General features: G+C 47.2%; 1 protein-coding gene across 1 annotated transcript in view; it reads right to left on the reverse strand.

The window, feature by feature from the left end:
• The window catches only part of NAA25 (N-alpha-acetyltransferase 25, NatB auxiliary subunit), a 3,186,723-nt gene that overhangs the window by 2,168,149 nt on the left and 993,679 nt on the right, over nucleotides 1-24,895 (reverse strand). Inside the window, exon 10 of the mRNA XM_044069750.1 lies at nucleotides 499-671. Coding sequence (XP_043925685.1) covers nucleotides 499-671 — 173 coding nt within the window. The remainder of the gene's footprint in view (nucleotides 1-498; nucleotides 672-24,895) is intronic.

Consider the following 24,895-nt stretch of genomic DNA (forward strand, 5'->3'; position numbering starts at 1 on the left):
GTGCCCAGAAAGCTGTGAAATCAGAAAGAATATGCTCAAATATGGCTAATTCCCATGGATAAAGAATCAGAATGCAACAGGGATCTGTAAAATGAGCAGAGAGTTCTACCCATTTTGGGTTAAGAATGCAAGCCTCTGTGACACAGGCAGCCAATCAAGAGGGCTCACAGGGAGGAGTCTCTGCTGGGAAAAATCTGCGGTATACCCACTTTAAAAGGTTTAAAGTCAAAAATGAAATCTATTAAAACAGAAAGTGGAGGTTGTCACAACACAGCATTCAGCAGAAGATGGTTCCCAACCCATACTACAAAACATACTTATGATTACGTCATCTGGCAAATGAGCTCCATCAGTAAACTGTGAGAACAAGTCGAGTGAAATCTGCCCATGGTCCTAAACATACAATGCATGCATTATAAAGGCAGAGAGAACAAAGTTACAAGTGCAAAATATGTAGCAAATGTGTACAACTTTTTATTAAACAATGAAAAATCTAACCTAATTTGTGTTCATCATTAGCACCCCTCTGTCGAAGACGTTGTATCAATTCCAGTTTGGCAAGATATGGTCCTCTTAGCTTCCGAAATCCCTTTGACTCTTCATTTATAATCCTATCCTCTATAAATTTAGCAGCTTCTTCTACAGAATAATCCACAACTCCTTCAACAGAGCTACAAATTAAAGAAAACATGGAAGTATTAGTGAAAGTTCACAGTATTCACTACTTAAGCAAAGGGAGTTCCAAATTTTAATATGCCTTAACAGTCAACTCAATACATAAACCAAACTTTTGTAAGCTCCATGGACAGTCTTAAACAAAGGCTCAACATAATTATAAACCACCAAGACTGAGACAAAAAATTAATCCCATAAAAACAATAATGTCCTCCTTATAATGTTCTAAGGAAGAAAGTGCTTAAAAAGAAGTTATGTACTCACCATAACGTTCCATCTGAGTAGGTACTTCATTTGTCTGCAACCTGTGGGTATCGGATCCGAGCCGGCAGCTTTCCAAGCTACAAGATCCGAGCTCCTAGCTCCTCCCCCTACCCATAATCCCCTGCTATGTGCTACATTACCTCAGATCGAATTTGTTGCCTCTTACACAACTCCTACCTTCGATAGAGGAAGTAACACCAGATAAACTGTCCTAAAGCAGAACAAGAACTCTTTGGTGATAAGGAATCCTGAAAGGTTCGAGGGAAGGCAGGGGGGGGTCGGTTGCAGCCAAATGAAGCACCTACTCAGATGGAACGTTATGGTGAATACATAACTTCTTTATCTGAAGTAGTTACTTCATTTGCTCTGCAACCTGTGGGACAGAGTCTCCAGCTACCTAGGGAGAAACCCTGGGCGGCCTATGGAAGGATATTCCGAAGCACTGCAGAGCCAAAAGAAGCCCTACCTCTCGATACCATATCCAAACTATAATGAGAAATAAACGTATGTGAAGAGGACCAGGTAGCTGCAGAGCATATGTCATCCAAGGGGATCCTAGACCAGAAGGCTGCAGAGGTGGCCACAGCCCTCGTAGAGTGAGCTAATTCCGTAGGAACCGGTTTGCCTGCAGATAAGTACCCGTGGACTATGCATTGACAAATCCAATTTGCTACAGTCACTTTGGAAATGGCCTTACCCATGGCCGATTTAGCAAATGACACAAACAACTGGTCCGACTTGCGAAAATCCTTAGTCCTGTACAGGTAGAAACGCAGTTGTCTGTGCACGTCCAATTTATGCAATGTGTATTCTCCTTTATTCTGAAAGTTTGGGAAGAACACGGGTAAGTTTATTGATTGATTGATATTAGACTCCGAAGCCACCTTAGGTAAGAACGACGGATTAGTCCTGAGGAACACTCTATCCTTATGAAAAATGAGATAAGGATGCTTCATACATAAGGCTTGAAGTTCTGACACCCTTTTGGCTGAAGTAATGGCCAACAAAAAGGCTGTTTTCCAGGACAAGAACTTTAATGGAATTGAAGCCGCGGGTTCAAAGGTTGGGCCTGTCAAGGCTTGTAAGACTAAGGCCAAATCCCATGGAGGCACCACCACTTTCACCAGAGGCTTCAAGAGGAAAAGCCCGTGAAGGTTTTACATAATTTTGTAGAAGCCAAAGATCCTAGTCCGTCTCCCACATGGAAATGGGAGATGGCTGCCAATTGCACCTTAACTGTTGAAGCACTTGCTCCTTGTCGGAATATCAGAGACAGGAAGTCTAGAATACTAGGAATAGGAACTGTAAATGGATCCAGGCCTCTATCTTTAGCCCAGACAGAGAAACGTTTCCATTTGCTGTAGTAAATCTTCCTAGTAGTCGGCTTATGTGCTGCAACTAGAATGGCCTTAACAGGAGATGAGATACCGGGAGTCCTAGCCATCAATGGAACTGGAGCAACCAAGCCGCAAGCTTGAGGTTCACCAGGTTTGGGGGTTGTAATCCTGCCGGATGTGAAATCAGGTCCGGAATGGGATCCAGTATCCATGGCGGAGATACACTGCGAGACTGCAGGTACGGGAACCAGATCTGGCGAGGAGAAAATGGGGCTATGAGGATAACTCTGCTCACCAACCGAAGGGCTTTCTGTATGAACTTGGTCATGAGCGGAAGGGGTGGATAGGCATAAAGTAGACCAGACGGCCAAGCATGGACTACACCGTCTCTGGGATTCTCCCCTTCGGGGGGAAGTATTGCGAAGTACTCGCTGCATTTTGTGTTTAAGGGAGAAGCAAAAAAGATCGCAGCAAGGCCAACCCCATTTGCAGAAGATCTGCTTCGCAACTGATGGATTGAGAGACCACTCGTACGGAGTGAGAATCACTCTGCTCAGTTTGTCCGCCAAAATGTTGGACCGACCCGGAATGTGCATTGCTACCAGAAAGCGGTTGGTGGATATCGCCCATTCCCACACTCTCATAGCCTCCCGGCAAAGTGGGTAGGACCTGGTTCCTCCTTGCTTATGTACCAGACAACTGACATGTTGTCTGTCTGGATTGCAATAGTCCCCAGAGGTAGAAGGTTGTGGAGAGCTTGCAACACTAGAAGCACCGCCCTCATCTCTAGGACACTGATATGCAAAGCGGTCTCCAGGGGAGTCCACGTGCCTTGGACGGTTCTGCCCGAACAATGCCCCCCCCCACCCGAGGCGAGAAGCGTCCGTGGTCAGCATGGCTTGGGGGGGGGGGAGGGACAACAAAAGGTCTCCCTTCCTTCAGCTCTGGAGCGTGGAGCCACCAAAGAAGGGAGTGCCTGCAAACTCTGCTGAGAGAAATCGGAGTATTCAACGGATGGAGTAGCAGGGACCACTGAACTTGAAGGGTCCACTGCAGAATCCTCATTCGCAGACGCGCGTGAAGGGCGAGACTGATCTCTGCTGCCATAGATCCTAGTGCCCTCAGAATTAATTCCGCCTCCGGAGCCGGGCTTTGAAGAAGAATTAGCACCTGACACGACAAGCTGTTTATCCTGTCCATAGTTAGCATAGCTCGAGAAATGCGGGTATCTAACTTGGCCCCTATGAACTCCAGGACCTGTACAGGGCAAAGAAAGGATTTCTGGAGGTTTACAGAGATGCCTAAGCTCTGGGCAAGGGTCAGAGCATAATCTCTTGCCAGGCAGAGCCGATGCCTGTTGGTGGCGGTAAGGAGCCAGTCGTCTAGGTACGGGAAGACCTGAATGCCCTGAAGTCTCAGGTGGGCTGCTACCACTGCCATGACCTTGGTGAACACCCTGTGGGCTGAGGTGAGGCTGAACGGGAGAACCCTGAACTGGTAATGACTGGCTCCCAGCCGGAAGCGGAGAAACCTTCTGGATCGGCTGTCCATCAAGATGTGGTAGTACGCATCCTTGAGGTCTATCGAGCACATCCAGTCGTTCTGCCGCAGAAGGGGGAGAATAGATTGGAGGGTGACCATCCGGAATTTTTCTTTGGGAATGAACAGGTTCAAAGCGGAGAGGTCTAGAATGGGTCTTGGGTCCCCTGTCTTTTTTGGCACTAAAAAGAACCTGGAGTAATAACCCGATCCAGACTGGTCTTGGGGGACGGGCTGGATGGCTCTTTTCTAGCAACTTCAGGATTTCTGAAGCTGCTGCCTCCCTTCGATCGGGTGGAACATCGGGGAGGTGTCTGGTCGAGGGAGGGTGGTTTATGAAGGGGATGGTATAACCTCTGGATATGATGCGGAGCACCCATCGATCTGTCGTAATGGACTCCCAAGTTTAACAGGTGCTCCGACAACCACCCCCCGACTGCCTCCAGAGAGGGACAGCCGGGTAAGCCCTCAGGGCTGCTGCGCGGGTCTATCCGGGAAGGGTTCCCTGGACCCAAAGTTACGTGGTCCCCCCTCTGCCTCTGGGCCGGCGTCCTCCTTGTCCTCCTCTGCCTCAAGAGGACGAGGGGTCCGAAGCCGGATGGGATTGCTGGGACTTACGGAACCACAGCTTCTTTTGTCCCCTCTGATTCCTAGAAAAGGATCGTTGGGGATTGGAGAAGCGGACCCCGATGGCAGACAGCATCTTCCCATCCTTCTCGCTTTAGACAAGTGTCTCGCGAACGGTCTTGCCGAAGAGTGAAGATCCATCAAAGGGTGCATTCGCGAAGGACGCCTTGAAGGGATCCGCGAAATCGCAAAGACGGAGCCAGGAGTGACATCGCAAGACGACCCCGGCTCCGCTGGCCTTAGCGGCTCCCTCCGTGGCATGGCAGAGTAGACGCATGGATGTGTTAGAGATGGATTTCAGAGTGGCCATACGAGTCGAGAAAACTTTTGTCTTCGACCGACATGGACTCCGGGGGGGCTGCAGCGTATTCCTTAATTAAGTCTCTTTGCAGCCCAATGGTATGTGCCATATAATTCAGCGCCCTTACAGAAAAGGTCGCTGAACTAAACATCTGCTTCCCAATGCAGTCCAGTGCCCGAGATTCCTTATCTGGCGGGTGAACCGAAGAACTCTCCTGTGCGAGTTCTCTCTTGGTGGCAGCCGCCACCAGCATGGCATCCACGGGGGTTCCCTTGGCCCAAGACCATCTATAAACTGGGGGGCTAAGGATCTTGTCTGGTCGCTTCGGGATAGACTCCACGGTGTTGGGCGCCTTCCACGCCCCGGTAGTAATGAGGTCTACCAGGGGGTCAGCCAGAGGGGACACCCAGGAGGTAGAAGGGCCTGCCTCAAACGCATCCAGGAACACGGATTCACCCGCGGAAGGTTTTTGGACAGACCACCCCCCTCTCATACGCAACATTTCCATGATGTCTCCAAAGGAGACATCCTCGGGGGGGTGACCTTGGGGATCCTTCCCCTTCATCTAAATCAGTGTTGGTTGTAGCGGACTCGGGGGAGTCCAGGTGCCTCCTCTTGCACCGACGTTTTCGTGGGACATCCTCGGTGGAACTGTCCGAAGAGGGCTCGTCAACGGGGCCTGCTCCTCTAAGGGAACCAACTGGAGGGATTGAGCAGGCTGTCCCGATGGTCGGATGATGGAGGATAGACCCACATGCAGTGGGGGTACGGGAGGATCCGACGCCCGAACCGGGGAGCTGGAGGTCCTCGACAGTACCCTCTCCACAACCTCAAAAGCCAAAGGAGAGCTACTCTCGCCAGGCTCCGAGAGCGATCTCCTCGACTTCGAAGTAGGGATCGGGGTCAGAGCCGAGAGAGAGGTGTGCTCCGAACCCAATGGAGCCGAAGACATACCAGCTCCCCCGGATCCGATGCTCAGCCTTCGGCCCCGAGAGCTCGGATCCAACAGACTCGAAGGCACAGTCTGCGTCGAAGCGACCGGAGCTATCGGCGCCGACGAATCCCGGTTCCGATAGGAACCGGATCCGATAACTCCGAGACCCGAAAACGGGTCGGAGAAGGAGTAATCGGAGCAAATATGGGGGCCCCCCAGAGGGGGGGCAAGAGCACCCCCATCTGCATTTGGGTCTGGATGAATCGGCGCATCATCCGATCCATATCTGCTTCAGTGAGGCTTCTGGCTGATCTTGAAGAAGTCGTAGAGGCGGGCTGGGAGGGTCGCCTCGAGGGAGACCGATCCTCCTCCTCCAGTTCCGGAGAAAAACGAGGTGAACGGAGTCGAGAGGGGGAGGATCCGTAGCCCCTCGAGGGAGACCTAGCCAGCTTAGACGGCGGGGCTGAGGGTTGAGTCTCAGCCCGCCTTTTGTGGGACTTATGTCCCTTGTCCTTGTGTCTTTTCTCCACCGTAGTGGAAGTACCTGAATCCCCCGAACTCAAAACCAAAGAGGGAGGTTGAGTCCCAGGTTGAGTAGGGGGCACGAGGGCTGTCGAGACAACCTGTGCCTGAGAGGGGGAGGAAGAAGAAGTTGATTCCTGAGGCAACAAGCCCACCAGGATCAGCTTGTTCTTCCTGTCCCTAATAGCTCGGGGATTAAAGGCCGCACAGATTGTGCAGGCCAATGACAAGTGGGCCGCCCCCAAGCATAAAACGCACTGAGTGTGGCCATCCGCCAGCGAAAGCTTATGGCCACACTCAGTACATTTTGAGAACACCGCCTTAGGCCCTTCAGCCATAACACCACTCACACCAAAACACACCCAAACACTAAGAGAGGGGGGGGGGGTGAAAGGCGGGAACTAACAGAAAACTAGTTAGAAAGGGGAACAAAGGTATCTAACTACACTATCGATAACTAACCCAGAAAAAACTACACACACTCACACAAGAAAAAGATTTTTTTTTTATTTGTTTATTATTTTTTTTTTTTTACAGAATAAAGAAAAAGGTTCAATCTCACCAAAAAGCCAAGGAGCTCTTCAAAAGTAGCTGCTTCAGCCGCGGCAAAAAACGATCTGAGGTAATGTAGCACATAGCAAGGGATTATGGGTAGGGGAGGAGCTAGGAGCTCGGATCTTGTAGCTTGGAAAGCTGCCGGCTCGGATCCGAGATCGGATCAGATACCCACAGGTTGCAGAGCAAATGAAGTAACTACTTCAGATCAAAAATTTCAGGTAGCGGCCGACAGGCACTTGCAAACTACTTCAGCTTCAGGCTCCTCCACGGCAAGAAAGAATGATGTAATGGCATCGGCTGCATGTTTTATATCTGACATCATGGAAGAGGCGATAGCATCTAACGCAGAAATCCCAAGACTCTAGTATTCGGGCCAAATGAGGGCTACCTGCAGGCAGATAACCAAAGTGTGATGACTGCAACAACAAACACCAACAACATCAGAATACATATTTCTTTTAATAGCTTGGAGATGTTTTCTGAAACCATTCAAGTGTTTTCTCACTCTGGGAGAGCAATAAGGTTAAGACAAAACAAGACAGCGTGAAGTAAATAACAGGCTGTACCATGCATCTTAGTATGAATAACCCAAGTCTGTGAGCGTGGCTGTCAGTTTGGGACAGCTGCTCCTGTTGAGAAGGTAAAACTTCAGTACTTGAAGATGTGTTACTACTAAGTTAATAGGTCTTTGGGGTGTATTTTTTTTTTGGAGGGCTTTCAATAAAACAAAATGTTTTGTAAGATGTGACACAGGCTCAAATGGATGACAAGGAAAGTGCAGTTGTGTACACTTACCATAAATGTAGATGTTCGAGTGTATTCACTGTTGCACTCATCACATTTGGGTTATCTGCTTGCAGTAGCCCTCAGTCGGCCTAATTATCCAAGTCTTGGGTCTTGCGTCGGTTGCTGTCTCATCTTCCATGATGTCAGGTAGTCAGGGGTATAAAGCATGCAGCCAATGCCATTACATCAGTTTTTCATGCCCCAGATGTCAGGTGCCCCCCCTAATGGGAAGCAATTAAATATATATACAAGGTTACACCTTCAAAAAAAAACGCAAATACACCAAAAGGCTTTAAGCATAGTAAAAAAAGGAATAAAAGTATAGTCAAAAGAAGTCAGGGGGCTGGAGGGAGGGTAACCAGGACTGCAACAGTGGATACACTTGAACATCTACATTTATGGTAAGTGTACACAACTATACTATGTTATTCGTGTTTCACTGCAGTCATCACATTTGGTAAAATTCCCAAAGCTAAGGATGGGAAGAGGAAATTAGATAGCATTAGGATCAGCTACAAGGCCCTGCAAGACTGCAGTGGCAAAGCCAGCTCTAGAATTAGAGAAAATTGGCAAATGGTAATGCTTGGTGAAAGTAGGTACAGAACGTCAGGTAGCAGCTTCTAGGATGTCCCTGGTAGGGACACCTCTGAGAAAGGCTGTAGAGGTAGATGCAGCCCTGGTTGAATGTGGTCTTATCCCCTGTGGGATAGGTTTTCTACGGTGCTTATAGCAGAAATTAATGCAATGGCCTATCCATTTAGAAATTGTTTGCTTTGAAATGGCCTTCCTTTCTGCCCCTGCAGCAAATGCCACAAGCAGCTGTTCAGACTTCCTGAGAGGTTTAGTCCTGTCCAAGTAAAATATAAGCCGTCTGTGCACATCTAAGGAGTGCAGTACAACTTCCCCTTTGTTTTGTGGATTAGAAAAGAAGGTTGGCAAATGAATGGACTGATTAAGAGCCACACTGGATACTACCTAGGGCATGATGAAGGGACTGGTCCTGAGGGACACCCTGTCCGCATGAAAGATGATGAAAGGTTCCACTGCCATAAGGGCCTGTAATTCAGACACCCTTCTTGCTGAAGTGATGGCTAAAAGGAAGGCTGTTTTCCAAGAAAGGAATTTCAACTCTGCACTTGCAGCTGGCTCAAAAAGAGGTAGAGTGAGGTTTGCCAATACAAAGTGAAGGTCCCAGGCTGGAGTAGGGGCTTCTCCTGGGTGGTCTTAAGTTTTTGGCCCCTCTGAGGAACTGCTTGAGGAGTGAATGAGAGAACAGGGTTGGTTCTGTGTTGTAATGAGCTGAAATGGCTGAGGCATGATTTTTGATGAAGGAAAGGGAAAGGCCCTTGTGAAGCATCTCAGTTAAGTATTGAAGAATCTGATGTAAATTGGGTGCTGCTGTGCTCATCTCCAGAGTCTGGTTCCAGGAACAGAATCTTTTCCATTTTTCAGCATAAGATTTTCTAGTACTAGGCCTCCTTGCCTCCAGAATGACATCCAACACTTGTTTACTGAGGGATGGTAACGGAGAGATCAGGTAATTAGCCAGGCTGCCAGGTTCAGGGTTTGAAGCTGAGGGTGCAGAATCTGGCCCTCCTGCTGGGACAGCAGGGTAGGGGTCTGAGGCAGGTGCCATGGTGCCAGCAGTGACACTGCGCAAGAGGGGGTACAAGTGTTGGAGTGGCCAGTCTGCTGCAATCAGTATTGCCCTTGGTTTGTCCTGTTTGATTTTTAGTAGTACCTTGGAGAGGAGACGCAGATGAGTTAAGGCAAAAACTGATAGATTTTTCCAGGTGAAGTGCAGGGCATCCACTTTCCAAGCTTGTTTGTGGGGAGTCCTTGTGCAGAATTTGTCCAGTTAGTAGTTCTGGGGGGAGGCAAACAGGTCTATCTTTGGACTCCCCCATTTATCAACATGTTGAAAGTACAGTTTTGTACCTACCATAAATGTAGATGTCCGACAGATATGCAACTGCAGTCATAACATATGGGTTGTCCTGCCTCAGGCAGCCCTCGGTCGGCCAGATTCCAAAGTCTGGGTCTGGCGTCGGCTGGTGTCGCCTCCTCCGGCCAGAACGGCTGGAGTATAAAGGCATCGGCCGACGCCATCTTCTTCAGTGTTTCTTGCCCCAGATGCCAGGTGCCCTCCTAGGAAGGCTAAATTTGGTGAATGGATAAACAATTCCAGACATGCACAACAGTAATAAACAGATACACCACAGGAGATACCCTCAGCTAATATGAATAGGGGTAGTGGACCCATAAAGAAGGTTGCAGAGGGGTAGGAGGGTGGGAAAATCCAACTACAGTTGCATATCTATCGGACATCTACATTTATGGTAGGTACAAAACTGTACTATGTCCTTCAAGAATCCAACTGCAGTCATAACATATGGGTTGAATACCATAGCCACGCTGGGGGTGGTTGGAACTAAGAAAGTGATGGTGTAGCTAAAATGCCCTGCAGGACTGCCGAAGCAAAGCCTGCTCGGGATCTGGAATATAAAGGCAGGTTGTAGTGCTTGGTAAATGTATGCACTGAGCTCCATGTAGCAGCCTCTAGAATGTCCTTTGTAGCCACTCCTCTTAGGAAAGCTGTGGATGTGGCTATAGCTCTGGTGGAGTGTGGCCTAATATTGGCTGGCACACCTTTTCCATGAAAAGAATAGCAGAATCTGATGCAGTGTCCAATCCATTTGGAAATTGTTTGTTTGGAGATTGCTTTTCCTTGTACTCCAGCAGCATAGGCTACAAGCAGTTGGTCAGACTTTCTGGTGGCCTTAGTTCTGTCCAAGTAGTAGCGTAGTTGGCTGTGCATGTCCAAAGCATGCAGCAGTGCTTCCCCCCTGTTTTGAGGATTGAGGAAGAAAGTAGGCAGGTGAATGGCTTGATTTAGAGACACCCTGGAAATTACTTTTGGCATGAATGAAGGGTTGGTTCTTAGAGACACTCTGTCCTGATGAAAAATAAGAAAAGGAGGTACTGCCATGAGTGCCTGTATCTCAGACTCTTCTTGCTGATGTGATTGCCAATAGGAAAGCCATTTTCCATGAGAGAAATTGCATTTCTGAAGTTGCTGCTGGTTCAAAGGGAGGAAGAGTTAATTTTTCCAAGACGAAATTGAGGTCCCATGCAGGTACTGGCGGTTTCCTGGGAGGTTTGATATTCTTTATCCCTCTTAGGAACTGTCTTAAAGGATGTGAAAACAGAGGTGGATCACAATTGTATTTTGCTGAGATTGCGGAGGCATGAATCTTTATGGAAGAATATGAGAGACCAGTATGAAACATTTCTGTCAAGTATTCCAATATCTGAGGTATACTCAATACTGTTGTATCCTGACCACTGTTAGCATTCCAGATGATGAATCTCTTCCACTTGGCTGAATAGGTTTTTCTGGTGGAAGGTCTGCGTGCTTCCAGTAAGATCTCTTGAACTTTTTTGGAAAGAGAGATATCGGAAGGAGCTATGGTAACCTCCAGGCTGTCAGATGCAATGTTTTCAGGTTTTGATGAACAGTCCTGTAATTGTGTTGTGTTAGAAGCAGAGGCCATAGAGGCAGAGGCCACGGTTTGGTCCGAGTTATGCTCAACAGCAATGGGTACCAGTGCTGCCTTGGCCAGTCTGGAGCTATCAAAATGCATGTTGGTTGTTCTGCTTTGATCTTCAGTATCACCTTGGTCAGCAGTGGTAGAGGAGGGAATGCATAAATTGTTAGGGAATTCCAGCTGAAGGAGAGAGCATCCGTTTTCCAGGCTAGAGGATGGTGGGTCCTTGTACAGAACTTTTCCAGGTGATGATTCCTGTGAGAAGCAAAGAGATCTGTGTCCTGTCTTCCCCATTTCCTTGTTATTTGTGAGAAAATGTGAGGATGCAGCATCCATTCGTGTGGATCCAAGAAATTTCTGCTCAGCTTGTCCGCCAGTACATTGTCCTTGCCTGGCACAAACTGGGATTGCAGATGTATCTTCAGACTTAAGGATTTTTCCCAGAGAATCATTGTTAGTCTGCAGAGGGGATAAGAATGAGTGCCTCCCTGCTTGTTTATATACCACATAACAGTGGTGTTGTCTGTCCTTATTAGCAAATGTCCTTGTTGAAGTGATTGTTCGAAAGTCTCGATTGCATGTATCACTGCCAACATCTCTTTTTGGTTTATGTGCAGATGCCTTTCCCTTGGTGTCCATTGACCTTGAATGCATCTGCACTCCATGTGCGCCCCCAATCCATGGTCTGAGGCGTCTGTTGTAATCATTTGACCTGCTTGAGGTTTGTTGAAAGACATGCCTTTGTTTAACTGACTTGTTTGAGCCCACCACAAAAATTCTCTTTGCAGACATGGAATGAGTGGGATTACGTCCTCTAGGCTTTGGCTGTGATGGGACCATAAGCTTTTTAAGTACCATTGCAGCTTTCTCATATGAAGTCTTGCCAAAGGTATCAGAAGAATGCAAGATGCCATGAACCCCAGGGCCTGCAGGATTTTCCTTGCAGTCAGCTGGGAGAGCTTTGCTAGCCCTTTGAAGTACTCTGGTAACTGCTGCTGTTTTTCCTCTGTGAGGTAAGCCATTTGTGTTTTTGTGTCCAGTTTGGCTCCTAGGAAAATAATCTGTTGGGATGGCAGAAGTCTTGATTTCTGAATGTTGACTGTGTATCCCAAGGCCTGTAGTAATTGAATGACATAGTCCAAGTTTGCTATCAAGGTTTGTTTGTTGTCTGCTTGTATGAGGCAGTCGTCCAGGTAGGGGTATATTTGAATCCCCTGGAGTCTGCAGTGTGCCACTACTGATGCCAGGCATTTCGTGAACACTCTGGGCGCAGATAAGCCAAATGGCAATGCTGAGAATTGATAATGCTCTGTCCCTGCAAGAAATCTGAGGTATCTTCTGCAGCTTTGTCTGATTGGGACATGCAGGTATGCCTCCTTGAGGTCCAGAGTGACCAGCCAAGACCCCTTGCCCAGCATGGGAAGGAGTTGCTGCAACGTCAGCATTTTGAACTTTGGCACAATGAGATAAGTATTTAGAGTAGACAAGTCCGGTATAGGCCTCCATTTGTTTTCCTTTCTTGGAACAAGGAACAGTCTTGAATAAAATCCCTGGCCTTGTTCTTGTGGAGGGACCTATTCTATTGCTTTTATATTTAACAGCTTTGAAACTTGAATGAGTGCCTCTGCCCTTTGATGAAGTGGCAGGTTTGGCATGCCTTGTCTTATTGGTAAAGTATGGAAGTGGAATCTGTAACCTTTGTCTATTAAATCCAGAATCCAGTTGTCATTGGTTAAGATATGCCAGTTTTTTGAAAATAAGGATAATTTTCCGCCCAAAGGTGCTTCTCTTTGAGCCTTTGTAGATGGTATGAAAGTCAAGTCATTGTGGTTGTCCTTGTGGTGCAGCTGGACTGCCTGCGCCACTTCTTTGATTTGGTGGTTGCCATTGGCGGCCCCTGTAGGAGCCTCGGTATTGCCCTCTACCTCGGGCGCGCCTGTTTTTTCCCCTTTGAAACTTGTCAGAGTCTGGAAAGGACCAATTCTTTGAAGGCCAATTCCTGCTGAATGTGGGTGGCTGAACCTGGAGGAAATCTTTGACTGACTGTATTGATTTAGCTTTTTCCTCAATGGGCTTCAACACATCTTGTGCATTAGCACCAAAAAGCTTCTGTTTTTCCAGAGGTGCATCAAGTAACTTTACTTTAACATGGTCTGGCAGTGGCTGTTCTTTTAACCAAGCATGTCTACGTATAACAGCCCCAGTCATAGCTGCCCTACATGAAGCCTCCAATGCATCATAACCACACTGAAGAAAATGATTGCTAACCTGCCGAGTGTTATGTACTAGATCCTGCAATGCCTTTCTATCAATAGGCTCAGGAGAGGCTAGCTTTTTCTGTAAATCATCCAGTAAAAAATCCTGGTAATGAAACATATGAAAAAGGCAGTTAAGTGACCTCATGGCCAGGGTGGTAGAGGTATAAACTTTTCTACCCCATCTCTCCAGGGACCTAGCTTCCCTATCAGCTGGCAGTGGATTCTTGGCTGTGGAAGTAGCCACTCCCTTGGGGCCCTGTGAAATAGTTTCTAGATCCACAGAATGGGCCTTAAAGAGATGTTTGTTGGTGTCAGGGACCCTATAATATCTGTCTGGCTTGACAGGAGCAGGAGGGAGAAAATCAGGGTTAGCACTGGAGTCGGAGAAAACATCATCTAGGACATCCATAACTGGAGGGATAGCTAAAGGTCTGTGCTGGGGTAGCTTGAGGAAGGTACGTAGCCTTTTCCTGGAATCAGAGAATTCCTGACCTTGACATTTAAAATGCTCCCTCATTGAGTGTAGGACTTCACCGCATGAAAAATCCTCTGGAGGAGAGGCAGAGGGAATTGATTCCTCAGCATCAGAGTCCTCATAGGCCTGGAAGGATTCTTCTTGGGTATTTGAATGCTCAGAATCCCCAGAGGCTTCATCTGAAGAGAGGTTGTCGGCCTGCTCAGTTCTGGGCCTTTTCTCTGCAGGCGGCTGAGAACCTCTGTCTGGATGAGGCTGAGACCCCCTGATAAGAGAAATAAGATCTGCAGCAAGAGACATGATCTGTTTATCAGAAGAAGGGGCCTGGGCAGTTGGTTTAGGATGGGCCTTGGCCTGGCTGGCGGCCTTAGCACGTGCAAAGGCCTTGATGGACATGGATACAGGAGGCCTAGCTGCCCCACGTGCAGGAGTAACCTTGTCCACAGGAATGGTGTCGGGTAGATCCAGAAAGTAGTTTTGTACCTACCATAAATGTAGATGTCCGATAGGTATGCATCTGCAGTCATAACATATGGGTTGTCCTGCCTCAGGCAGCCCTTCGGTCGGCCGGATTCCAAAGTCTGGATCTAGCCTCGGCTGATGTTGCACTTTCCCCGACGTCAGAGCTTCTGGGGTATAAAGGCATCAGCCAACGCCATTTTCCTGAGTGTTTCTTGCCCCAGATGCCAGGTGCCCTCTAGGAAGGCTAAATTTGGATAAATGTTGAATGTTCCAAACAGTAGCAAAATATTTATATATATACATATATACAAACAAACAAATACACCATAATAGATTCCCCCAGCTAGCTGAAAGAGGGGTAAGCACCCTAGGAATACCACAGAGGGGAAGGAGGGTGGGTAATCCTGACTGCAGATGCATACCTATCGGACATCTACATTTATGGTAGGTACAAAACTGTACTATGTCCTTCAAGGATGCATCTGCAGTCATAACATATGGGTAGAATACCATAGCCAAACTGGGGGAGGAGGTACTATGATAATGATGGTGTAGTTAAGATCCCCTGTAAAACTGCAGTTGCAAAGCCTGTTCGGGATCTGGAGTATAAAGGTAGACTGTAATGCTTGGCAAATGTATGCAGGGAGCTCCAAGTAGCAGCTTCTAAAATGTCCTTGGTAGCCACCCCTCGTAGGAAAGCTGTAGTGGTGGCTGTGGCCCTTGTGGAATGAGGCCTGATATTTTCAGGAGCTGTCTTTCCATGAAAAGAGTAGCAAAAGTGAATGCAATTTCCTATCCATTTTGAAATTGTCTGTTTGGAAATTGCTTTTCCTTGCACCCCAGTTGCATATGCTACAAAAAGTTGGTCAGTTTTCTGCTGGTTTTAGTTCTGTCCAGATAGTAGCGTAGTTGTCTGTGTATATCCAAGGTGTGCAAAAGTTTTTCTCCTTTGTTCTGTGGGTTAGGGAAGAACGTAGGCAAATGAATAGCTTGGTTCAAGGATACCCTGGATACCACCTTTAGCATGAAAGTAGGATTGGTTCTCAGAGACACTCTATCCTGGTGAAAAATAAGGAAAGGCTGCACTGCCATTAATGCCTGTAACTCGGATACTTTTCTTGCTGAAGTGATTGCCAGAAGGAAAACAGTTTTCCAAGATAAAAACTGTAAGTCTGCTGATGCTGCTGGTTCAAAAGGAGGTAGTGTCAATTTTTCCAGCACAAAATTGAGATCCCATGCAGGCAGAGGGGGTCTCCTTGGAGGTTTAACATTTTTGATCCCTCTCAAAAATTGTCTGAGAAGAGGGTGAGAGAAGATAGGAGGATCCATATTGTATTCTGCTGAAGCATGAATCTTAATGGAAGAGTAGGACAGGCCATTGTGGAACAATTCTGCTAAGTATTCTAGGATGTGTGCTAGGTTTGCCACTGACATCTGTGCCCTTTGATGTGCTCCAAATGAGGAATCTCTTCCATTTAGCTGAGTATGTCTTCCTTGTGGAGGGTCTGCGAGCCTCCAGGATAATGTCCTTGACCCTCTGAGATAAGACAGTTTGGTTTGGTTTTAAGCAATTTTCCAGGCAGTTAGTTGCAGTGTTTTCAAGTTTAGATGCAGGGTCTTGAAATTGTTCTGCGTTGGAAGAAGAGGCCATAGGGGTAGAGGCCATGAGTTCGCCTGAGACATGCTTCTCAGTAGCGGATACCAGTGCTGTCTTGGCCAGTCCGGAGCTACTAGTATCACCTTTGGCTGTTCCTCCCTGATCTTCAGTAGAACCTTGTACATCAATGGGAGAGGTGGAAATGCATACACTGTTAGGGCATTCCAGCTGAAAGAGAGAGAGTCCACCCTCCAGGCTTGTGGGTGGTATGTCCTTGAGCAGAATTTCTTCAGTTGGTGGTTGAGTGGGGAGGCGAACAGATCTATCTCTGGCATTCCCCATTTCTTTGTTATGAGTTTGAAGATGTCTGGATGCAGCATCCATTCGTGAGCATCCGTGGTAGTTCTGCTTAAGCTGTCTGCTAGTGAATTCTCTTTTCCTGGTACGAATTTGGCCTGCAGCTGGATATTGAGATTCAGCCCTAGGTTCCAAAGATCCACTGCCATCCGGCATAGAGGGTAGGAATGCGTGCCTCCCTGTTTGTTTATGTACCACATGACCGTGGTGTTGTCTGTCCTTATCAGCAGATGTCCTTGCTGGAGGAATGGTTTGAATGCCTCGATTGCATGCTTCACTGCCAGCATCTCCTTTTGGTTTATGTGCAAGTTTAGCTGGCCTTGAGACCACAGGCCTTGGATACATTTGTCCTCCATGTGTGCTCCCCATCCTAGGTCTGAGGCGTCCGTGGTGATGGTCTGCCTTGGTTTTGGTTTGTTGAAAGGCAACCCTCTGTTAGACTGGCAGGCCTGAGCCCACCACAGAAATTCATTTTGAAGGCATGGAATGATTGGTATCATGGTTTCTAGACTGTGCCTGTGTTGAGACCATACATTCCTTAGGTACCATTGTAATTTCCTTATATGCAGCCTGGCATGCGGGATCAAGATTACGCAGGATGCCATGTAACCCAGGGCCTGCAGGACTTTCCTTGCAGTAAGCTGAGCTTGTCTCGTCAAAGTTATGAAGTAATCTGGAAGTTGTTTTTGTTTTTCTTCTGTGAGAAAAGCCATCTGAGTTATTGTGTCCAGATCTGCACCCAAAAAGGTTATCCTTTGGGATGGCACTAGTCTTGACTTTTGGATGTTGACTGTGTATCCCAAGGCCTGTAACAGGTGTATGACATAGGCCAAATCCTTTATCAAATTTGTCTTGTTGTCCGCTTGTATTAGGCAGTCGTCCAGGTATGGGTAGATTTTAATTCCCTGAAGTCTGCAATGTGCAATTACTGATGCCAGGCATTTCGTGAATACTCTGGCAGTAGATAAGCCAAAGGGTAATGCTGAGAATTGATAATGCTCTGATCCTGCAAGAAATCTGAGGTGTCTTCTGCAATCTGGTCGGATAGGGACGTGCAGGTATGCCTCCTTGAGATCTAGAGTCACCAGCCAAGACTCCTTGCCCAACATGGGAAGAAGTTGCTGTAGGGTCAGCATTTTGAATTTTAGCACAATGAGATATGTGTTCAGTGCGGACAAGTCGAGAATAGGCCTCCATTGGTTTTCTTTTCTTGGTACAAGGAATAGTCTGGAGTACAATCCTTGGCCTTGTTCCATAGATGGTAACCTTTCTATTGCTTTCATCTGAAGTAAATTGTTGATTTGTCTTAAAGCCTCTGGCTTCTGGTTTGGTGGAAGGTTTGGCATTCCTCTTTTTGGTAAAGCGTGGAAGTGAAACCTGTATCGTTTGTCTATTGTTTGCAATGTCCATGTGTCCTTTGTAATGCAATGCCAGTTTTTTGAGAATAAAGCCAGCTTTCCACCCAAGGGAGCTTCCAGTTGTTCCCTGGTAGGCGGAATCAGAGTCAAGTCATTGTGTCTGTCCTGTGGTAGTGGTTGTAGTTGCAGCTGTGGCACTACTCCTCTGGTTGGCAGGCTGCCACTGACGGCCCCTGTAGGCACCCTTTGATTGACCTCTGCCTCTAGGGCATCTATTCCTGCCCCTCTGTGTTCTGGAGGTGTCTGGAAAGGACCAATTCTTTGAAGGCCAGTTTCTGCTGAACCTCGGAGGTTGGACCTGCAGAAATTCCTTTACTGTTTGCACAGATTTTGCTTTTTCTTCCACTTTCTTTAGAATCTCCTGTGCAGGGGAGCCAAATAAACTTTGTTTCTCCATTGGAGCATCTAGGAGTTTAGCCTTGACATGGTCTGGCAAGGATTGCTCTTTTAGCCAGGCATGCCTACGAATTACTGCCCCAGTCATAGCTGATCTAAATGAAGCCTCCAGTGCATCATAGCCACATTTTAAGAAATGATTACTGACCTGCTGAGAGTTGTGTACCAAATCCTGAAGGGATTTACGGTCTAAAGGTTCAGGAGAAGAAAGCTTTTTATTCAGCTGATCTAACAAATATTCTTGGTACTGTATCATATGGAATTGACAGTTTAATGCCCTGGCAGAAAGAGTAGCAGATGTATAAACCTTTTTACCCCATCTCTCTAATCCTCTAGACTCTCTCTCAGAGGGTAGGGGATTTTTGGCAGTGGCAGCTGCAACACCTTTTGGGCCCTGAGAAATAGTTTCTGGGTCTGCAGCATGGGCTTCATACAGGTGGAAGTGAGAATCCGGGACCCTGTAATATCTGTCAGGTTTGGCAGGGGCTGGGGAAAGAGAATCAGGTGCAGAACTGACATCATTATACACATCATCAATTACAGTTAGCACTGGTGGTATGGCTAAGGGCCTATGCTGGGGCAAATGTAAAAATGTCCTTAATCTTTTTCGAGAATCAGAAAAATCCTGACCCTGCCATTGAAAGTGTTCCCTCATTGAGTGCAAAGTCTCCCCAAAGGAAAATTCTTCAGGAGGGGAGGCTGAAGGAATAGTCTTCTGCATCTGAATCCTCATAAGGCGAATAGGCCCCTTCCTGACAGTCTGACAAATCAGATCCATCCGTGGAGTAATCAGAGGAGAGAGGTTCAGAGGGTTCAGTCCTAGGTCTTTTGTCAGGTGGAGGTTGGGAGGCCCTGTCTGGGTGAGGGTGGGAACCCCTAATTAAGGATATAAGATCCTCAGCAAGACTGAGAATCTGAGAACTTGAGGAAGGCCTCTGTGAAGTAGATTTGGCAGGTAAAGCTTTTGAAAGTTTGGCAGCTTTAGCCCTGGAGAAGGCCTTAATAGACATAGAAGCTGGGGGCCTAGCTGCCCCACGTGCAGGTGTAGAAATGTCCAATGGAATGGTGTCGGACAATTCTTGAGCGCTAGCTTCGGTAGGGATTTCTGAAGCCGACTCAGCCGGGGCCTCTCTGGCCTCGGTTGTCGGAGGTATGGTTTCGGTCGTAGTAAGAACCGAGGACTCTGTTTCAGCCGAAACAGAGACACTCGCGGTAGGCCTAACCGTGGTTTCAGCCGAAACCGCGGGCCGCGAGTGTCGGTCCTTTTCCCTGCGTTTTTTGGCCATATGCGTAGTCGGAGTCTCCGACGGCATTTTATATGCAAAAGCGGTTCCGAAAAATTCTTCTGCAAACTCCGACCGACGTCTAAGAGTCCGTCGGTTGAAGGAGGCACAGGCTAAACAAGCTGATACGTCGTGGTCTGGGCCTAAGCAAGGAAGGCAGTAAGAATGGAAATCCTTATGAGGTATTTGTTTCCCACAAGTTAAACAATTATTTACTTTGTCTGACATCGGCTGAGGCAAGAAAGAGTCCCCAACGGGGTACTTAGCTTTTTTCAAAGTCTTCGGTAGCTGAAATCTCTGGATCTGACCCACCGGCACTTGCGAACAGCTTCTGCTTCGGGCACCGCGCGGCAAGAAAGACTGAGGAAAATGGGGTCGGCTGATGCCTTTATACCCCAGGAGCTCTGACGTCGGGGAAAGTGCGACATCAGCAGAGGCCAGACCCAGACTTTGGAATCCGGCCGACCGAAGGGCTGCCTGAGGCAGGACAATCCATATGTTATGACTGCAGATGCATCCTTGAAGGACATCTTCGGTTTCTGGGGGGAAATCAACAACCGGCACCGGTGTAGACTCTGAGACCGAAGGACATGTTAAAGCTGTGTCGTCGGCCTGGAGCGGTTGAATTACCGTTTCCGAAGAGACCGAAGCACTCGCGGAGGGTTTAGGAGGAGTATCGGTGGAGGACGCGGGCCGAGGATGTCGGTCCCGGTCCTTTCGTTTTTTGGAAGATTGAGTTGTCGGTAGTTCCGACGGCATGATATAAGCGAAAGATTCGCCGAAAAAGTCTTCGGCAAATTCTGCCCGGCGCCTGAGAGTGCGCTTATTGAAGCAAGCACAGGGAGCACAGGCCGAGACATCGTGGTCTGGGCCCAGGTAAGGGAGGCAATAAGAATGGAAGTCCTTATGAGGTATTTGTTTCCCACAAGACAAACAATTAACTTTCTCAATTTGTTCTGACATCGGCTGAGGCAAGAAAAAATGTTCCCCAATGGGGTACTTAGCTTTTAGATGACTTCGGTACTGAAAACACAGGAGCTGACCGACCGGCACTTGCGAACTGCTTCTGCTTCGGGCACCGCGCGGCAAGAAAGACTGAAGAAGATGGCGTCGGCCGATGCCTTTATACTCCAGCCGGTCTGACATCGGAGAGGAGGCGACACCAGCCGACGCCGGACCCAGACTTTGGAATCCGGCCGACCGAGGGCTGCCTGAGTCAGGACAACTCATATGTTATGACTGTAGTTGCATTCTTGAAGGACATTGTCTGGTTCCAGTTTCCACTCATGTGGGTCCGTAAGATTTCTGCTTAGATAGTCTTCCAGTGTATTTAGCTTTCCTGGCAGGAATTGAGCCTTTATGTGCACTTGGTAGCTCAAAGCTGTGTTCCACAGACCCATGGCTAGTCTGCAGAGAGGGTACGAGTGGGTTCAACCCCTGCTTATGTACCACATAACAGTGGTGTTGTCCATCTTTGCCAGTAATTGTCCTGGAAGAATGTGGTCCTTGAAGGCTATCAGAGTATTCTGTACAGCTAACATTTCTTTTTGATTGATATGCAGGTGCATTTGACTTGGGTTCCATTTGCCCTGAATGCACTTCTCTGCCAAGTGAGCCCGCCATGCACAGTCTGATGCATCTGTTAGGGTTTGGGCGGTAAGGAGTAGAGTGAATGGCAGTCCCTTGTTTTGGTGACAGGCCTCTGCCCACCAAAGGAACTCTAACTGTAGGCAAGGTAGGATAGAAATCATTGCTTCTAGATCCTGAAAATGTTGACATCATAGGCTTTTTAGATACCATTGTAGTTTCCTCATATGCAATCTTGCATATGGAATTAGGAGAATGCAGGAGGCCATGAACCCCCAAGGCTTTCAGTATTTGTCTTGCAGATAGCAGGGTCTTTCTGGCCATTAGTTTGAAGTAAGCTGTCAAATGAACTTGTTTCTCTGGCATGAGGAAAGCCATCTGGGAAGCTGTGTTCAAGCTTGCTCCCAGGAATACAATTTGTTGGCAGGGTACAAGATGTGACTTCTTTTCGTTTATGGTGTATCCCAGAGAAGTTAGCAACTTTTGTACAAATGCCAGATGATTCAAAAGTATGTCCTGGCTTTCTGCCTGAATAAGACAATCGGCCAGGTATGGATATATTTGAATATTTTGTGGCCTGCAAAATGCAATGACTGGAGCAAGACACTTTGTGAATACCCTGGGCACAGTAGATAAGCCAAAGGGCAGTGCAGAGAACTGACAGCGCATGAAGCCTGCTTTGAAGCGTAGGTATCTTCTGCAAGATTCCCTGACTGGGATGTGCAGGTAGGCTTCCTTTAAATCCAGTGTTGCCAACCACGCATCACTGCCAAGCATAGGAAGCAACTGGTGAAGAGTTAGCATCTTGAATTTTGGGATCACAAAAAAAAGTGTTTAGCATAGACAGCTCCAGGATAGGACACTATGAGATGTCTTTTCTGGGCACCAGAAAATGTTTTGAGTAGAAACGTTGTCCCCTTTCCTCTTCTGGGACAGTTTGAATAGCCCTTATACTTGAGAGAGAGAGAACTTGCTTTTGAGCCTCTGCCCACTGATTTGGGGGTAGATCTGGCCAACCGTTTGGGGGTGGTAGTGTGTGGAAGTGGAATTTGTATCCTTGTGAATCTATATTTAAAACCCATTAGTCCTGGATAATGAGCTCCCCAGTTTTTTTGCCTGCAGAGCAATCTTTTCCCCTAAAGGAGCAGTCTTTTGAGAAGTGCTTGGAAGTTTTAATGTTAAGTCATTGAGACAGCTTACCATGGGGGGGGGGGGTCTTACTACTCCCTGCTTTGGAAGTGGGAGCCCCCCACTGCTTAGTCCTGTGCATACCTTGGAACTGAAGCCTGGGTGTTCTGCTGGTTCTAGGTTTGGACTGAGAAGGCCTGGAAGAGGCAGGAAAGGACCAGTTCTTAGAGGGCTAATGCCTACTAAATCTTGAAGGCTGTACTTGCAGGAAATCTAACAGTTTGCACATATTTAGCTTTTTCCTCCATCTTTTCAAGTACTACTTCTGCCTTGTTGCCAAACAGGCAGTCCTGGTTTAAGGGAGCATCCAGCAATTTAACTTTATCATGATCTGGCAAAGATTGCTCCTTAAGCCAAGCATGCCTTCTAAGTACAGACCCAGTGACAGCAGCCCTGCAAGATGCCTCTAGTGAATCAAAACCACAATGCAAACTATGTTTTCCAACTTGTTCAGCAGAATGCATTAAATCCTGTAAATCCTTATTTACAGCACAATCAGGAATCAACATGATTTTTGGTTTAAGCAATCCAATACTATGCTGCTGATACTTTAACATATGAAAAGTACAGTTTTGTACCTACCATAAATGTAGATGTCCGATAGGTATGCATCTGCAGTCCTAACATATGGGTTGTCCTGCCTCAGGCAGCCCTTCGGCCGGCGGGATTCCAAAGTCTGGGTCTGGCCTCGGCTGATGTCGCACTTCACCCGACGTCATAGCTGCTGGGGTATAAAGGCATCAGCCGACGCCATTTTCCTCTGTTTCTTGCCCCAGATGCCAGGTGCCCTCTAGGAAGGCTAAATTTGGATAAATGCAAATAATTCCAAACAGCAGAGATCAAAATATATATATATATATATATATATATACACACACACACACATATATACAAACAAATACACCATAATAGATTCCCCCAGCTAGCTAAAAGAGGGGTAAGTACCCTAGGAATACCACAGAGGGGAAGGAGGGTGGGTAATCCTGACTGCAGATGCATACCTATCGGACATCTACATTTATGGTAGGTACAAAACTGTACTATGTCCTTCAAGGATGCATCTGCAGTCCTAACATATGGGTAGAATACCATAGCCAAACTGGGGGAGGAGGCACTAAGATAAAGATGGTGTAGTCAAGATCCCTTGCAAAACAGCAGTTGCAAAACCTGCTCGGGATCTGGAGTATAAAGGAAGATTATAATGCTTGGCAAATGTATGCACGGAGCTCCAAGTAGCAGCTTCTAAAATGTCTTTGGTAGCCACTCCTTGTAGGAAAGCTGTAGTGGTGGCTGTAGCTCTTGTGGAGTGAGGCCTGATATTTTCAGTTGTCTTTCCATGAAAAGAGTAGCAAAATCCAATGCAATTTCCTATCCATTTTGAGATTGTCTGTTTTGAAATTGCTTTTCCTTGCATTCCTGTTGCATATGCTGCCAGAAGCTGGTCAGTTTTTCTGTTAGTCTTAGTTCTGTCCATATAGTAGCGTAATTGTCTGTGCACATCCAAGGTATGTAGTAGTCTTTCCCCCCTGTTCTGTGGGTTGGGGAAGAATGTAGGTAAATGAATCGCTTGGTTCAATGATACTCTGGAGACCACTTTTGGCATAAAAGTAGGGTTAGTTCTCAGAGACACTCTATCCTGTTGGAAGATAAGGAAGGGCTGTACTGCCATTAATGCCTGTAACTCAGATACCCTTCTTGCTGAAGTGATCGCTAGCAGTAAAGCAGTTTTCCAAGATAAGAACTGTAAGTCTGCTGTTGCTGCAGGTTCAAAAGGGGGAAGTGTTACCTTTTCCAGCACAAAGTTGAGATCCCATGTAGGTAAAGGTGGTTTCCTTGGAGGCTTTACATTTTTGATTCCTCTCAAGAACTGCCCGAGTAGAGGATGAGAGAAGACAGGAGGATCCATGTTGTATTCTGCTGAAATTGCTGATGCATGAATCTTAATGGAGGAGTAGGACAGGCCACTGTGGAACAGTTCTGCTAAGTATTCCAGGATGTGTGCTATGTTTGCCAATGAAACATTTTCTCCCTTTGCTGCACTCCAAATGAGGTATCTTTTCCATTTGGCTGAATAAGTTTTCCTTGTGGAGGGTCTACGTGCCTCCAGGATAATGTCCTTAACCCTCTGAGATAAATCTGGTTTATTTTGTTTTATGCAATATTCCAAGCAGCTAGCTGCAGTGTTTTCAAGTTTGGATGCAGGATCTTGTAGTTGTTCTGTGTTAGAAGTAAGGGGCATAGAGGTAGAGGCCATCCGTGTGTCCGAGACATGCTTCTCAGTAGCGGGTACCAATGTTGCCTTGGCCAGTCTGGAGCTATCAGGATTACCCTTGGCTGATCCTCTTTGATCTTCATTAGGACTTTGTACATCAAAGGAAGAGGTGGGAATGCATATGCTGTCAGGTTTTTCCAGCTGAAGGAAAGGGAGTCCACCCTCCAGGCAAGTGGGTGGTATGCTCTTGTGCAGAATTTCTTCAAATGGTGGTTGTGTGGGTAGGCGAACAGGTCCATCTCTGGCATTCCCCATTTCTTTGTTATGGCTTTGAAGATATCTGGATGCAGAATCCATTCGTGAGCATCCGTGGTAGTTCTGCTTTAGGTGTCTGCTAGTGAATTTTCTTTACCTGGTACAAATCTGGCCTGTAGTTGAATGTTGAGATTCAGGGCCACATTCCACAGGTCCATTGCCATCCGGCATAGAGGATATGAGTGTGTACCTCCCTGTTTATTGATGCACCACATGACTGTGGTATTGTCCATCCTTATCAGCAGGTGACCTTGTT

This window comes from Protopterus annectens, chromosome 4.part0 (assembly GCF_019279795.1).
Source record: "Protopterus annectens isolate FY-2018-M chromosome 4.part0, PAN1.0, whole genome shotgun sequence".
NCBI classification, from domain to species: domain Eukaryota; kingdom Metazoa; phylum Chordata; order Ceratodontiformes; family Protopteridae; genus Protopterus; species Protopterus annectens.